Below are 17,391 nucleotides of genomic sequence, written 5' to 3'. Positions count from 1 at the left end.
TCAAGAACAATCAACTTAGGTTTGAACGCGATGTAGAATGCTAAGGAAACAACATTCCAAGACACAAATAAGCTGCCAACGAGCGTCACTGAATAAACAATGAAAAGCATCAGCAGCAAAAGTGCCGACAATCCACTGCGTATCTGTCGCTTCATGAGGTACAGTGTAAAGAAAGCAGCGATGCTGCTGCATAATGGGTTGATTACAGGACGCCTGGTTTCAAGGAACCGAAGGTACTCTATTATGAGATTGCAGAAAAAGTAAACCAAGCTCCTGATGAAGAGGCCCAGTAAGTAACTACGTCTTCATTTGTCTCAGAACTACAGCATCTTGCAAATACTTGTGGCAGCAGCAGCAGCAACTCATTCATGACTACCTGCTCGATGAACAAAAGATGTTAGGCCATATGAATAGAAAAAAGCTAAAAGCTAGAGTGTCATTTCAGGCTGAGTCAATTAGCATATTAGTCAATACTTTGACAAATATCTGCTCCATGAGAACTAAGCATAAGGAGTGATAGCAGCAACTCCATACTTTGTACACATTCTCAATAAAGAAATACATATATATATATATATATATATATATATATATATATATATATATATATATATATATATATATATATATCTGCAATTACTGTAACACACCATGAATAAAATTGAACCACCATTTACATTGGAGATCTGAGCTCAAGAATGATATGATGCAATTCTGAAACTAATCATTCGGTTTCCTACTTGTTTGAGCAATTCAAAAATCTTCTGATGTTGTTTATGGTTGGTCGCACAGATGACATTGACTACCAATCTTCTTTTCTTTACCATCCAACTCTTTTCTATCTGATACATATCAGGGAAACTACTACAAATCACTTTCTTTCAGTTTAGATGATTGATCTGAAGTTGTTCGTCAGAGTTCAATATGGATTTGAAAGAATGTCAACTCAACAATTACTTGTCCTGTGTAAATGAAGGAACTAATAGATCCATAACAGTTCATATAATAGATCCATAATGTGAATGAAACACAGTTCATGGTGTTCCTTGTGGCATAAGAGGACATACAAGTTTAAATAATATTACAATATACTAAACTAGGGAGGACTTATCAATTTTATTATGTCATATTGCATTTTGTTATTGAACTTCAAATCAGAATAAAATAAGACAGGAAGACATTGAAGCCGAATATATAGAAAGGTTAAGTTAAAAGGAGATTACGATATACCAAACTTAGATAACATATCAATTACACTTTAAAGTGACATTGTATTTTGTTGAACTTTAAATCACAAGACTACCACCCAAGACTAAGAGCTTGGAAGATTACATCTCCATAGTAGGCCATTATAAAGTCTAGAATGAGTTTTGGATTAGATAGTAATGGACTATATCAAAAACCTCCTAATACTACAAGAAAAACTGCAGTAATAGTAGGAGTTGATTGACTGACAAACTATGTACATTTTAAAATTTTGTAATATTTTTACACCATCTGACAAACTTCTGGCCGAATTGTTTGTAGAGCATATGCGCAGACAACATAGGATGCCTCAATCGATTATCTGTTATAGTAACAGAATCATTAAATTTCTTTCTGCACAATTTTTTTAAATTCCAAGGAATCAAGTTCAGTACAAGCACAACCTATCACCGATAAGACAGATCAACCAGAAGTACTTAACTGTGAATTGAAGCTCATCTTAGTTGTTACACAGAATAATAGCCTCAGAAGTGAATTAACCATTCATAAACAGAATGGACATGCAACAATTCATTTAACTCCAATCAGTATTACATCATGTGAAGTCTTCTACGGATGACCACTTCCAAATATTCTATCTTAAATGGAAAACAACTCCACTAAGGTTGATGCAGTTGATGCCGAACTACAGGAACAAGATGGCATAGCTAAAAGTTGAAGAGATTCGTAGCTGCTAGCTAGAATCGCATGAACCAAGTATATACAATGGCATAAGGAAAAGGAATTTTCTAATTTTTTAAGGTCATTCAATGGGCCAGAATAGTAGCTTATAAATTGGAAACAATATTCAACGTGACCAAGTTGAAACAATTCCAAGGACAGTCTGATGGTGCATTGGTACAATCACTCAAATTTCAAAGAACTGTATATTATAAATAATATGTAGATTATTCAGATTCGATGACATTGAAATGAAGTATTTACACAGAAGAACAATATGGAGACTATTCAGATTCAATGAATATTGAATTGAAGATGAATAAAAGTGACAATTTCCAGATGCATGTTGTGATGCAGCTCCACATATGGACTAGGTATCAGCATTCCTATGTAACACCTCAATAGTACTCATTGGTCTAGCTGAAAAATATGATAGGCCTGACCGCAAAGGGAAGTCAAACCAAGATTTTGGACACATATTTATGTCAGCAGATAAGTCAACATTTTGCCATTTTTGTGCTTGCGACAATCCTCCCGGCAAGGAACTACACATCAATGACTTATATACATAGTTCCAGCTTTCCGAAACCAAAAATAAATATATATCATTACAAAAATACACATATTTTCATAGAGCTTAGTAAATCCCATAGTGTTCAAACCGGTTCGAACCGACCCGTTAAGGGCCAAACCGAACCATTTTTTGGTTCGGTTCGGTTAAAGGTAGTCTGAACCAAAACCGATTCGGATCTACCTAACTGAACTGATTCAAAACTGATTAATTCGGTTCGGTTAACCAGATTATGATTTCAAGTAATTTAAAAAAAATATTTTTTTTAAATGAACCGATTCAATTCAATTGAATCAAACTGAAATCTTGGTCCAGTTGGACAACACAATAATATTTATAAAATTGAGCCCGCGTTATTTGTGAAATTGGGCATTTGGGCCAATTTGATTAATCGGTTTGAACCGATTAAAGTCTTCGAGCAGTGAACTCAATCGGATTGATATCTCTTCAATTAAAATCGGTTCGATTCGATTTGAATCAATTAACTAAACCAAAGAAGCGTACCCTCGAACCAAGACCATTTATAGCCTTCAAAATTGAATCATTGGTGAACCAGCTCGGACTGAACGGTTTTGAACCGATTCAGTTCAGTTTTCCGGTTCAATTTGAACACCCCTACCTAGTATATAGAAAAATAATCATAGTTTATTATTGCTGAAAATTTCATTCCTCAAAAACCAATGTTTTGCATGGTATGTGTCATCTTTACAACCTAGTCTATACAAGCTAATAGCATCAAACATTCATCCCTATGCTTTGCCATAGTGCCATCCATCTGAAAAAATCTGAAAACTATTTCTCATTTCGTCGTAGTGGAGAAGACAAATGTGAGTTGAAAAATTATAACTATGGAAATACAGGTAACATCAAATTATGATTAACCGACAAGGAGATAAGCACTTTTAGAAAGCAACAAATCAAAAATCATCAGATACACACAAAAAATGTGAACAATCACACTCATACATGTATCTGTTTGAAATCCATAATTATATAAAAATAAGCATTTGCAGAGATGAAAGACCCCTTTGCTAAAAAGTAATCAATTTCGTACTTTCTAGAGTTCCTTCTAAAGTTCACCTACAAACTCATCAAGAAAAGCACAATTCTGAAACACAAGGACGGATGAAATTGCATTCTCTAGCAAAACAGTAAGGTAGTTATTCTTCATCTCTAGGAGTTTGTGCATAAAATAAACTCCATATAGCAAATTTATATGATTAATTGCAAGGATAAACCAAAACCTAATTTAACCAGCAACAGCAAGAAGAAGGCAGTGAGCCCTACCTATTGACATTGAGCATTTCCTTAGCCTCCTGCTCCTCTTCCATCAGTTCCTCACTCATGTACTTGCTCAACAGTTCCTTCTTCTTCTTCTCAACGACCATCCTCTCAATCTCCTTGTCGTCCGGAAGTGGAACATGTGCCACAAACTCCTGCTGCACCTTGGTCCTTTCCAGCTCCTCCTCCATCTCCAACCTCCTCTCCTCCTCCACGACGTCCTCGACCCCCTCAAACAGCACTACTTCAACGGCGGGGGCAGCAGTGGGCTCCACGCTCGCCACCTCCCCACTCTTCACCATCTTCATGGCCTCACTCCGGATGGCCTTGATGCGCTCCAACTCCTCGACTGCTCGGCGACGCATGTCGTCCTGGGCAGGGGCCTCCAGCTTCTCGAGGATGCCATCCTCGTCGTCGCGGTAGCCATAGTAGCTGGCGTCAATCCGCTTGTAGATCTCGTAACGGGTGCGGCGTTTCTTAACCTCCGGGGGCTTCTCGAAGAGCTCGCGGACTCCAGGGAGTTTCTTGGCGGCGCCAAAGTATCGGTAGCCGGGGCCACGGCCGCTGGGGTTGGGGACGTCGATGATGTTGCCCTCGAGATCAGTCATCTTGGCTGCATGTTTGGTGTAGTTGGGGCCCCCGAGCTCGACGATGCGGCGCTCCCAGTGGACGCGCTCGCGGAGGAGCTTGTTGATCTCGTCGTTGAGGTCGCGGAGGCGGTGTTCGCCGAGGCCCTCGTTTTGTATCTCCGTCACCTTGACGCCGATCTCGCGGAGGATCTCGGAGCGCCATTTGTGGGCCTCGGCCAGGTCGCGGCACTCCGAGGCCAGGTACGGACGGCGCTCCTTGGGCTTCCTCTTCTCCTCGTTCTTCATATCCACCCATCGATTCAGCATCGACTGCGCCTTCTCCTCGTTCCGAGCCATCACTGCCCGACGTCACCGGTAGCCGAGGAGATAAAAGAGAACTACCACCTGCGTCGGTGAAGAGCGGAGGATTGTGTTGGAGGACGGTGGGGCTCGAGTCGCCGGTGGCGGAGGAGATACAAAAGAAAACCTAGACGGGAGGATCGCGCGGTGGGTCGGTTCGATTGCCCTAATAAAATTGACACATTTTTGCAATTGTTTCGAAAAAATGTCTATTGGAGATTTTTATCGACGATATATTTTTTTATTACAAATAGTAAAATTATATTTTTTTATTATTAAAAATTATAAATAACAAAAAACACCTTTTAAGAAATTTTAATATTCTAAGATACATCTCTGGATATAAATATCCTAACCAACTCTTTCTATACAACAATTTTTCATCAAAATAATAAAAAAAGATGTATAATCAAATGACCCCTAAAATCATAATGAATTAGAAAATAATGGATTTATAATTCATATCAAATATGTTTGTTACAAACTAAAATATACTCACTAATAATAATGTGCTAAAATTAAAAAAGTAATAATCTTGTATTACTCCTAAAATCAAATTTAATCGTCAATTTGACTTGACGAACTTGTTTCAACCTCGCTCGTCTTTCGAGCACTCTCGTGTTCGGAAGAGGAATCAATAAGAATTCAGACTTGGAGGACGGAACGGAGGAATTTATTCCAAGGCAAAGATCATTCGCACTGTTTAGATTCTTGAATTAAGCGATTAAAGTTGCAATATTTTCACTCTTTTTTAGTCAAAGTGAGGAGAAAAGAGCAAGGTGAGAAACCTAACCTACAATCTTACCGGCAATTAGGGTAAGCAACGGAGACGGAGAAGAAGATCGCGGACGGCACGAACACCACCGTCCGGTAATAGTCAGCCACCTCCTTGTCCGTCGAATAGAACGCTCCACGGTGACGACGAAGCTCCGATTCCTGGCCCACGTTCAGCTGCAGGGCCCGGAGGACCTTCCAATCGCGGCAGAACGGGCGCTGGATTGCCTCGCCACGAGGACGACGAAGACAACGGCCGGTCCCACGCCCTCTCTTCCTCCTGGAGGGTTCGGCATGAACGCCTGGCGAAGGGCGTCGCCGATGATCGCCATCGAGGAGAACGCTTCCACTTGGACCAATCCGGGGATCGTGTCCCGGAGTCGATGTATGCTGGACTGGGTTGATCGGACGAGGTAGGAAATCGAACCGTAGTAAAAAATATATATGTATACATATTTCATTTTTCATTGTCGATTTTAGTGTCACGATTTCTTTTGCAAAAAAAATATTGTGATTTAGATGAGATGAAGACTCGAGGATGCAATTTTGTCCGTCGGGCATTTCTATTTATTCATCTCACTTTTGTATTTTTCATTTCAACCACAAAATATCTCATATATTTAGATGCATATGGTTGGAATGAAAACGAGGCTATTTACTAAGAAAATTAATCCTGTTTTTAGAAAAGCGGAAACACCGATGAATCGCCCTTCTTCAGCGCATAAGAGGACGGGAATTCGAGTTGGGCAAACGCGCATTTCGTCGGTCAGGGATTTCCTTTTCGCCGCCCCGGACGCTCGATTCCTCCCGTTTCGATCGTCCGCGAAGGAACGCCTCCGGTTGTATTGGTCAGAATTCGGTTCTATTTCCATCGAAATAAATCGTCTGTTGGTTCGGCTGTTACTTATGGTTTCGAGGCTGCAGCGATGGCGGGCGCGCTAGTGGATCGAGCCACGAGCGACATGCTAATGCGGCCGGACGGGGCGATGAACGTGCAGATCTGTGATATCCTCAATCGCGATCCGGGGTATGCGTTTCTGCTTTGCCCTCCTCTTATTCTTCGTTTGTTCGTCGAGTCTTTGGAGATGATGTTACTGTTGCATCTCGTTTTGTGAATTGTTTTGAGGTGATTGTTAGCTGAGCTGTCTTTGTAATCATTGAATCACCCGCTTTCATTTCCCCCGTCGCTTTCCGGAGATTTAGTCTTGCTTTTTCGTGGACTTGCTTTTTTATTAGGTAAATTCAAGCGTAAAATGGTGTTTTGATTTATAATAAATAAAAAATACTGATTAATGTTACCAAATTCTTATTGTATTAAAGTAAGCTTAGTTAGTATCCCATTGGACGTTTTAAATTCAGCCACATTTTAGACTAAAGATGCATTGTTTTTGTTCATAATAATGATATATCATTGTGCTTCAGCTGTTTGGTACGAGTCAAGGAGAAAAATTGTTTAAGCATAAATGTTTAGGCAAAAATCATAAATTTTAAAATAGTTATTTCTTTTTTTTTCCTTATGCTCATTAAAAAATTTCATGTCAAAGGACTGTAGGGTATGTGTCATTAATTCAGGTGAAATATTTATGATGCTGAAATTAGAGATAGAGTTTAAAGTATAAGTATGATCAATTGTGTTTTTTTTTCGGGATAGTGATATTTAAATAATTTGTAATAACAAATACGGTGATATTTATGAGAAATAATATGGAACAATTGGCACTAGAACAAATTGAAACCTTAATTTGGCCTGGTGAAGTCGATTGCACATTGTTGTGATGTAGTATGTTGCTTATGATTGTGGTTTCTCCCTAATTGTCATTTATTGCTTCAAAAGTTCAGTTGGTGAAGGTCATAGTTGGGTTGTCATAACTAGAAAATGGCACTACTGAAATCAGAGCTATTTACGGGAACTTAGTAGTCTAAGGAAGAGGCTAGCATGATTAGAGTGAATAGAAGATATCTATAGGTATTTTAATTAGCATAATCTGTAAGTCTGCAAGGTTCCTTCCAAACTTAATAGTCAAAGAGGCTGGCATGATTAGAATGAATGGAACATATATAGACGATATATGCGAAAATTTTCATTAGCATAATCTATAAACGGGATAAAGCGTACTTCTGCAAGGTTCCTTCCTCTTTTTGGATGCACTTCTAATTGATCCTTTACCTTTTTCCTTTTTGAATTTATCAGTTTGTGATCAGCTTTTCAAGTAGTTATTTTTCTTAAGAAAGAAGGTAAACTCTGATGCTTTTGTGTTGATTGACATTTATTGGGGTATAGGAATTGATTGAAAGAGGAGTTTTAAGTATCTCTATGTTGTCTCAACAAATTCAAGGATTACATAAACCCACCATGCCAGCAAGTGTTGATTAGTGCTTACTGTGTCAGCATAGAACTGGCGCTCCATCATGTTAATATTTTGAAGTGTACCTATGTAGCATTGGGTTGGCATATAATCCATTTTGGCTGGCATACAGAATGTGCAACTAGTGCTGATTGGCAAGATGCTGCTGGCATTATCAGCATCAAAGCTGTCATATAAGTGAACCATCTTTTACCTTCAAGCTTTGAATTCTATAGGGTCTGGTCTGAGGTGTTTGGGTGGCAGTCCTAAGGATTTGCCAACTAGTGCTGATTGGTAAGAAGTTGGTCATCAGCATGAAAACTGTCATATAAGTGAACCTCGAGGTAACCACATCTTTTACCTTTTAGCTTTGAATACAGTCAAGTCTGGTTTGAATACTATAGAGTCTGGTTCTTGCATGGTGGTACTAAGAATTTGATGGGAGTGCATTTGAACAAAAGTAATATGGTAAGATACTGTAGCAACTCAAGGCACTTACTCATGAGGTCGGTAAACATAAGTATGTATTGCTTTTTAACTGCATCATCAGGGATTTAATTGTTTCAGTAGATGTGTTCCCAAATGGCTTACTGTTTTACGCAATTCCACGAAGAAAAAGAAAACCACTAAAATGTTCTCAACTGAATTTTGATAAAAATATTATAGGATACATCAAGGTTATGGGCATCCAGTAAAATATGATAAAGTAGGTCAACTTTTCATTGGGCATCATCGCGTATTGCATTGACTTGAGTGCCTGTCCTTTGAAGCTCTCAACCGAATGCTGTTATATGCATCACTTGTAGGCTGCAATTCCAAACTGAAACAATTGCAAGCTGTAAATATTGATCTTGGCACCTAACATTTCTAAATGGAACATAATGCAATTGTAGGAGTACATAATCAAAGGCAAGAAAATATCTTTCCATATTTAATAACTTTTTGCATGTTACATATTCTATTAAGGTCTCTAGTTGTGATACCTCTTATGGCTCTTTCTATCATTGGCGTTTCAAAGAAAAATAAAAAGAAGAAAGGAAATAGAAATGGGTAGCTGATTGCTAAATCCGATCATGTTTGTTAGCATCTGATGGTTCACCTAGGAACTTCACATTTGTTTGCTTATGTGATGGGCCAGTCCACTTACATGTATTACGAAGAATATTACAATACTGATTTTTTTTCTTTGGTTACCAGGCAAACTAAGGATGTTGTTAAGGATCTCAAAAAACGTATTGGGCATAAAAATCCTAAGGTTCAGCTTCTTGCGCTAACAGTAAGTACTTCAGATAGTTTGGCTTCAAATTGTTTTATGTTTCTTCAGAGTTATATTTGAGGCCTACATGAAGGAGCATTTTTATATTTTTTATTATGATCACTGTTTAGTTATTAATCATTTTTTAATTCAAGATGCGGTATTCACAATGATTTCTTAAAGGAGAAAGGGCCATGAACCTTGCATTTATTAGTCATGTGTCATTGTGGTGCCTAAGACAGTTTGCTTTTTTGCTGTTCAGCTAATTAAGCAAAATTTATATCTTTACTGCATTTGATTCATTTTGGTTACTCTTCACATTTTGAGTTTTTCTGTGTTCATGTTGTTTTTACAAAAATGAACAAAATTTGTTTCTTGCAGCTATTGGAAACAATGATAAAAAAGTGTGGTGACATAATCCATATGTATGTTGCTGAGAAAGACGTATTGCATGAGATGGTGAAGATTGTAAAGAAGAAGGTCTTAACTGTTCATATTTCAGTATTTTGCTCATTTACAATCTTTTATTTTTATGAAAGCTTCACTAATTCCTGATTATTTCTGTACAGCATTCTGATTCTCATGTTAAGAAAAAGATACTTATATTAATAGATACGTGGCAAGAAGTTTTTGGCGGTCAACGAGCAAGATATCCTCAATACTATGCAGCGTATCAAGAACTGCTGGTAGGCTTTTGCATGTTAATTATTTAGCCACCTTCCATTTTATATTGCTACTAAATGCATCGTTGGTATTTGATTTTTCAATTCAAGATATGTTTGGAACAAAAGAAAAAAAAATGTGAACCAGTTAAAGTTTTCGGAGAAATTCTTGTTGAATTATGTTTATATTGTTTTATTATTTCTAAGACTATTGTTTTTTGTCCCATCAGAGAGCTGGAGTTGTATTTCCTCAGAAATCTGAGAGGTCTTCACCTGTTTGTGCTCGTCCACAGGCAAGGCCTCTGCGTTCCCATCCTCCACCGGTGCGGAGTCCTGAGTTTCAAAACAAAGCATGTGGATCTTCAATTACACCTGCTGTTCCAGTTTTGAGGTGCTTTTCCTATCATCTTATCAGTTACTTGCAATATACTACAGTACCAAATGTTTGTTAAAGCATGATAGTGACCCTTATATTAATTCTTTCCTTTCTCATTTTCACTTTGGTAGCTTACCTCTTCAGTTTTGATGCTTAACACTTTGTTTATAGTTCTTTTTGTCCTTGATACGGAACTTATTGTATTTGCTTTGTGTTTGTTGGATATAATTTTGAGTAAGTCAGGTACCCAATCAAAAATTTAAGTGAAAGAAGAAAATATACCTGGTGGATACCTTGGTTGTTTGAAAGGTCATCTTAAATACATGTTGGTTCTGACCCAAGTTCTTGTTATAAAATTGCTTCTATCTAGTTGTATAATATTCATTTTGATCTACTCTTAGCTTAGTGAACTAGCTAAGAAAAATTTTGACAACTATTTCGGATATGCTACATGGGTCAGAGTCATATAAAAATCATACTCTTGGTTAAATTAAAAGTATTTAAATCTTTATTTATATTTTTTAAAATAATCATACATCTCTCTCTAGTTAATCTATAAAGCATAAGTTCTAACAACGATCTTAGAGAATGATCTTTTTAATTTAACAGATACTTGGTGATCACACAAAACTATTGATACTCCTCTACTTTTCGACCATCAATTTTTACTCATTAGATAATATCTTCGTCTATCTTTCTATCTTGTTGAATAATTGATTCAACGCGCCTAAAACTTTTACTTAACTTTTAAACTTATTATCCAGCTAACTTAACTTTATCATCAGGAGTACTAGTATTACTAAGATTACAACTCATATATTCAGTCTTAATTTAAAACATTAACTTTCAAAGTTTCTCCCTATGACTCAAATTTAAAATTAATTCATTTAAACACTCATCAAGTAAAACAATATGATCAACAAATAAAATACATCAAGGAAGTTTTTTCTGAATATGAGTTGTAAATCCATTCATTACTAATGTGAAGAGGCAAGGACTTAATATGAATCCCTTAGATATACTCTCTATAACACTAGTGACTATACTATCTGCCGATATAATTAGTAGAAACACTTTTCTTTTCTAAAACTCATCATCTTAAATCTCTAAAAACTTTATCATAAGTCTTCTCTAAATTAATAAAAGTCGTATACAATTCTTTCTTCTTCTCTCTGTAACATTTTCCATTAATTATCTCAATAAATAGATAGTTACCACTTTTTATCTTCGTAGCATAAAACCAAATTGATATATAAAAATATTTGTTTCATATCTTATTTGACTTTCAATCTTTTTTTTTTCAAAGTTTCATAGTGTGGTTCATAATATTAGTTCCTTTATAATTAAAATCACCCTTGTTTTCATAAATTGGCACTATAAAACTGTTCCTTCATTTGTTAGACATTTTTTTATATCTCAAGATTTTATTAGATAAATTAGTCAAACAAACTATTCCCCTCACATTCTTACCTACTTTTATCTTTTTCAAAATTTCGTTGCTCTAATCTTATGAACAAATTAATAATTATTAAACCTATAACTATTATATATTTTTAAGACCAAGTTATTTGTGAAATATTTATTAAATAATTAAAAAAATACTTTATTCACCTTTCCTTAATTTCACTATCATTAATAAATATTTTTTTATATTCATTCTTAATACATTTTATATTACCTAAATCATTGCTCTTTCTTTTCTAGCCTTAGCAAAATTTGATATTTTTTTTTTTCATCCTTATTCATAAATCATTATAAAAATTATCTTAAGTTTTATATCTTGCCACAGTGATATCTCCTTTTGCCCCTCTTTTAGATTTTATTCATCTTTCGGATTTCTCCTCACTTATATAATTTCACAAATCTTTAAAGCATGAATTTTTATTTGTAATTACTTTTTTGAACTTTCTCACACCACCAACTCTTTCGTAAAGCTACACCTCTACTATTAGGTTCTCAAGAATCTCCAAGGATCTCCTTTCTTATGCTCATAATCTTATTTGTTATTATAGTCACATAACATTAATAGTATCCTCATTTTTTCCAAACCTGCTCATTTTCCACTTTATAGTTAAAAATCCTTATATTCTTGTCTCCACATTTTCTACTACTATTTTTGTCTTTCAATTTTAGCAACAAATATCCAATACCATAAGTCTATTTGATTCATCAAGCTTTTCCATATACAATTTTACAATCCTTATATATAAATTTCTCAAGGTTTGTCGTTGCATGCCGACCACGGTGCCGATCCTGTCCCAAATCAGTATATACTGATTGGTACCGACATACCATATGTTGGTATACCAGTATCTACTGACAAACTAGAAAAAAGACAGAAAAACCCAAAAAAAACCTGAAAATTTAAAAAAAATCTAATTTAGAATCTCTATCCATCTTTTAAGTGAGAAAAAAGTCAATTTGACTATAGTTGTTATTGTAATCAAATGTTTATCTCTCTTTTTGAAGTGTTTTGAGATCACATAATATAACAAAATCTAAAACCGTACCCTCTCCTCATTCCTTTCCCCATAACAAAAGTCCTCGTGTACTCTTTTAACTTCACAATATGCTTTTCCTACATGACCATTCAAATCTCCTCCAATCATGTTGTAATATAAATTCCATCCAAGCTGCATTTTAATTGATGGTTCTCTATGCAATACTGTATTGCTTCTGGCTTACAGATTACCACTGTTGGTTCTGGTGCTGCAACTTCAGTACTCAAATTTTGGTTGATTTCTCAGACTCAATGAAATTGAGAATGCTCGTGGTATCATGGATGTTCTAGCAGAGATGTTGAATGCCTTGGATCCTGTGAACAGAGAGGTAGGATGCACTTCAAGACTTATTTTTATAATAGCTTTTTATAATGCTATCTTCGAATATCACTTTTTTTGTTAAAATTGGCAATTAATTTGTAGTTTTAAAAGTCTTGAATGCATTTTTATTTTGCTGGGACCATGCTATCTTGACTAAAGTGAGTTAGAGGTCTTGGATGATAAAGTCTCTTTGCTGTGTTATTAGCTGGTCATTTATCCTTGAAAATTTTGAAAGCTCAATAGTTTTGGTTCAATTTAGAGTTTTCATTTTCTGCTCATCTCATGTTGATTTTTATATGCAGGGTTTGAAACAGGAGGTATTTGTTGACCTTGTCGGTCAATGCCGTACCTACAGACAGAGAGTAGTGCATCTCGTTAACACAACCTCGTAAGTACTCTCGGTTGCTCTCTCCATGTTTAATGAATTTTTAAAGAAAATAAAGTTAATGAAGTTTGGACTAAGCTGTTTTTACTTCTGCACAAATTTGTGATATATCACCAATTAATTTGTTTATGTATTTTTTTAGTCAGCATTTCCATTTTTGTCTCCAAAAAGATGAATTCAATAGTAGTTTTCCCCCTAGTCCCTTTTTACTTGCTCTCACCTTTCAAGTTGTGTTTATGGAAGATGGTGTGTCAAAGTTACTATGTTAGTCTTCCTCTGACATCTGATATAACATGATTGAATCATGAGATACTTGTGTAGTCACTCGACTGTGCTCATCAGCTTCCAAGATTTTGGTCTTTCATTGGTTATGCTGTTTTTACAGAGATGAGGAGCTGCTTAGCCAAGGACTTTCCTTGAATGATGATTTGCAGAATGTGCTAGCAAAGCATGATGCTATTGCTGCAGGTACTGCTGTTCATGATGAGAAACAAAAATCTGCACTTGACCATGTTGATGATTCTTCAGCTAGCAAAGAGTCAGATCAAAGGTAGTCCAGTTTCTTAAACAACTTGCTATTTACAAACTTTCTATCTACACCGTAGGCATGTTCATGCCAGGTTATGAGTAAATTCGAATCACTTCTTTGAGATAAATAAATGTATTGTGAAGTTTTAAGAACAAAATTTCTTTTGAGCATCTGCTTCTGAAATAGTAGTTGGACAACTTGAAGATTGTTAATCTCTTTAAAGTCTGTTATTCAATCAATTTCTTTCAGTCAAGATTAACCAACAGAACATGCTTTGTTTTGAGTGTGGCAAAGTTTACATCGTACTTGGTGATGTTTCTTCTTTCCATTCTAGTATGTAACATGATCATAACTTTATGACATAGGTTGTCAACTGCAAGTTCAAGCTCAAGTAACCAGCCGCCTCCTCTTCAGCAATCACTGCTACATGGATCTCCTGCATCCTGTGATTCAGCAATCTCTTCCGCAAAAATTGAACCCAGTATGGACCTTATTAGTGGTGATGACTACAATAAACCTGCAACAGAGAATCTGCTAGCTCTTGTTCCTGCCAGTGAACCACTTACCAATGTTGCTTCTGAGCAGAACGTCTTAAGGCTTGCAGAAATGTTTCCTCCTATCATATCTAACAGTAGCAGCACAAATCCTGCAAACCGTTTTGATTCGAATTCTGGAATTCCTGCACAACAGACATATCCTGCTGGAACCAACATTCAGCTGCAGGTGCACCTAATACAACAGCCTGCCCTTTTTACTAGTGGAGGCATCCAAAGCTCAGGAGCACCTCAATTTGAGCAGGCAAGTCGTGATCAGGGAGTGCAGCTAACCCACATGAGCATTGTGTGGGATGGTCAACTTTCTCCAGCATATAATCCAGAGGAACAGGCACTAAGTTATGGTAAAACCATCACCTTTTCATCTCATTCTTTACACTTGTTTTTCTATTTAAAATTCTATCAACCTTTTTTCATGGTTATACTCTTGGCATCTCTAAGTTTCATGGTTATACTCTTGGCATTCCTCCTTTAAAGTGAAGAGACGTGCTTGTTTGTTCTGCAATTAATTGATACCCATCCCATTGAAAAGAAAATTTGACTAAGATGGTTATAAGACTTGATGTTCTAGGGATTTAAATGTTTGAGTTCTGTGAAAAATATCATATACAAAAAGTGTCTTGTAAGGGGGGAATGTTGAGATGCCATGAATGGGCATTATACACCATATAGAATAAGCAATCATTGTATTTATAGTAAATCACAGGTAACTCCTCCTTTTGAGTGAGAAACCATTAGCATTCAACTAGGAAAGTGTTCAGTGCAAAACATTCATAATCCTTTATAACATCACTTGATTATGAGCAAATCCTTCCTCTCATATGTATATATTTATTTCTGGCATCCCACTCACCCATAAAACCATATCAAAAGAACTTTGTTCATCATTAAAGATCACTGAGATGAAAAATCCATTCTACAATAGAATTGTGATTTTTTTTTTGTTTGGGGGTGTAATTGAATTTCTACTGATGCAGATGATCAAGCTGGTGCACTTCCCCCACCACCATGGGAGGTGCAACCTGCGCAGAATGATTTGCCAGGTTTGCAGCCTCAACCATTTCAAATTGATCAGCTTGGAGACATGCATTCCTTGCCAATACAAACCGGCCAGCTTGAAGGCGCTCAACCTCAACCCTCGCTGGCCGGCCAGCTGGGAAAAATGCACCCACAGCATGTACTGGGCACCCTGCTCGAAGGGTTACAACCTCAGCTTGCACAAAGCAGTCAGGTGGTAGGCGTGTATCCTCCGATGCAAAACAGCCGGATGACAGCCATGCATCAACAGCAAATGTTTGGAGGCCGTGTCGCCGATATGGGTCAACAGTCCATGCAGGGAGTTCGGCTGACAGGCTACGGATTTGGGCAGCAACCAGATGCTCAATACTATGATCCAATGAGTTCAACATACCCTTATTCTAATCCAACTGAGCTCTCACATGGAATGTATGGGCTGTCCGTGCAAGATAATAGCACATATGAAGGTAGTAACAATTCTTCCTACCAGATGCCTACCATATCCTCATCTAACCTGCAGCAACTGAACAAGCCAATGAAGCCTGAGGACAAGCTTTTTGGTGATCTTGTTAGTATGGCCAAAACAAGACAAACTAAACCTACTGTCAGCAGGGTCCAGGGTTTGTAAAATTTAACGAGCAGAACTGTTTTTTCATGCTGATTCTGGTGCTTGATTATTATGTATTTTCTCTTGTCTGCAAATCTCCATTTGTATTTTGTCCTCTTTTTATCAATCATTCACTTCATTTTGGAGGATAGAGGTGATTAAAGAGATCTGATGTACAGTGTTGCTTACATGTTTGATGATTCAGAGCCCTCATTTTAGACCGCAGACCTCTTCCGTAAGTCACTCTTTGTCTGTGATGCTGTAAATTGTTTGAAGAGCATATCGAGTGAGAGTGACTTTGATTCGAGTGTTTCAGATGAGTAATATGATACAAGTTGACATATAGCACACGTAGTGAAACTGATGCACTACTGTAACCTCAAATATTGCTTCGATCTACCAGTATATGAATGTACAACAAAAATGCCATGGCTTTATTGCTAAGAGGGTTGATATCCGAACACCCCTTTCTTGTGAACCATTGGAATTGGAAACAAGTTTGGTGCTTATCGATGATTGTAGAGGCTTCATGCATCCTGATAAAGCTGATGATATAAGATATTGGAACCCCAATCGGTAAATACGAAATGGATCCTCGCCTAGCATGCTGTGGCCAAGAAATCATCACTTGGTTGCTCCACCACTAGATAGGTAGGTTTGTATTCCAAGTGACAAACCAGCTTTGGCTTTTAAAGACAAACAAGATTATCCAAATTAGAACTTAGCTTTAATATAATCTTAACACTCCATATGTTGGTAAAAGGTTGGAAGTTATGTTACTCTCCATCCACATCGACTAAAATATTTGATGAGACTATTATTTTGATGAAAACAGATGGAGAGGAGACAACATGCTGCTTCTACGATGCAGAAGAAATAAGCTGTTTTATTTGGACAGGAAAAGATCTCAGGACACCAATCTAATTACCTCGAACTAACTTTTCTGCTGCGCAAGTATTTGATGATTGAAATAATGCTGAACTAAAGGAAACACACACTGCTAAGAGAAGTGGAACGGTAAACACAAAGAAAATTTGATTTTATCACTTAAAAAGGCATCTTACAAAGAGAACAAATCTTCCCATGTTTCATCTTACATGGTCTTTCTCACAAGGGAAAAATATGTATATATATCTTAGAAAGTTGATGGCAAGTTTGATATAAGAAAAATGGAACACATAAAAAGACTACAATAATTAACAAGTCAGAGATCAATTATGAAAGTAAAACTTACTATTAACTAAGACCAAGAACTACCTCATGGCACCATACATTTTTGTTGACAACTAGGGAGCAAAACTTTAATTGCCAACTTTACCAACTTGATAGGTGACCTCCTCATTTCATCCAAAACTAAG

General features: G+C 36.6%; 2 protein-coding genes across 4 annotated transcripts; one reads left to right on the top strand and one right to left on the bottom strand.

Annotated features, from left to right (window-relative positions):
- Positions 1-62: 62 nt before the first annotated feature.
- On the bottom strand, positions 63-5,652 carry LOC103998062 (uncharacterized). The gene is made up of 3 exons (XM_065083059.1): positions 5,513-5,652; positions 3,785-4,873; positions 63-376 (listed from the first exon to the last, which is right to left on the bottom strand). The coding sequence occupies exons 2-3, from the start codon at positions 4,702-4,704 to the stop codon at positions 373-375; spliced, it is 924 nt and encodes a 307-aa protein (XP_064939131.1). The 5' UTR covers positions 4,705-4,873; positions 5,513-5,652; the 3' UTR covers positions 63-372.
- A 102-nt stretch (positions 5,653-5,754) lies between these two features.
- On the top strand, positions 5,755-16,241 carry LOC135593196 (TOM1-like protein 9). Of its 3 annotated transcripts, none has more exons than XM_065083058.1 (12): positions 5,755-5,894; positions 6,165-6,320; positions 6,406-6,508; positions 9,024-9,102; positions 9,463-9,561; positions 9,651-9,767; positions 9,974-10,134; positions 12,867-12,948; positions 13,244-13,329; positions 13,712-13,876; positions 14,221-14,753; positions 15,387-16,241. In XM_065083058.1, the coding sequence occupies exons 3-12, from the start codon at positions 6,408-6,410 to the stop codon at positions 16,052-16,054; spliced, it is 2,091 nt and encodes a 696-aa protein (XP_064939130.1). In that variant the 5' UTR covers positions 5,755-5,894; positions 6,165-6,320; positions 6,406-6,407; the 3' UTR covers positions 16,055-16,241. The 3 variants fall into 3 exon arrangements, with proteins under 3 accessions (XP_064939130.1, XP_064939128.1, XP_064939129.1); XM_065083056.1 differs by having other exon boundaries at positions 6,165-6,329; positions 15,387-16,240; XM_065083057.1 differs by lacking the exon at positions 5,755-5,894 and having other exon boundaries at positions 6,144-6,329; positions 15,387-16,240.
- The last annotated feature ends 1,150 nt before the right edge of the window (positions 16,242-17,391 follow it).

Source organism: Musa acuminata, chromosome BXJ1-9 (genome assembly GCF_036884655.1).
Source record: "Musa acuminata AAA Group cultivar baxijiao chromosome BXJ1-9, Cavendish_Baxijiao_AAA, whole genome shotgun sequence".
NCBI lineage: Eukaryota > Viridiplantae > Streptophyta > Magnoliopsida > Zingiberales > Musaceae > Musa > Musa acuminata.
The sequence above is the reverse complement of the archived record's forward strand: the minus strand, read 5'-3'. Positions and strand labels throughout refer to the sequence as shown.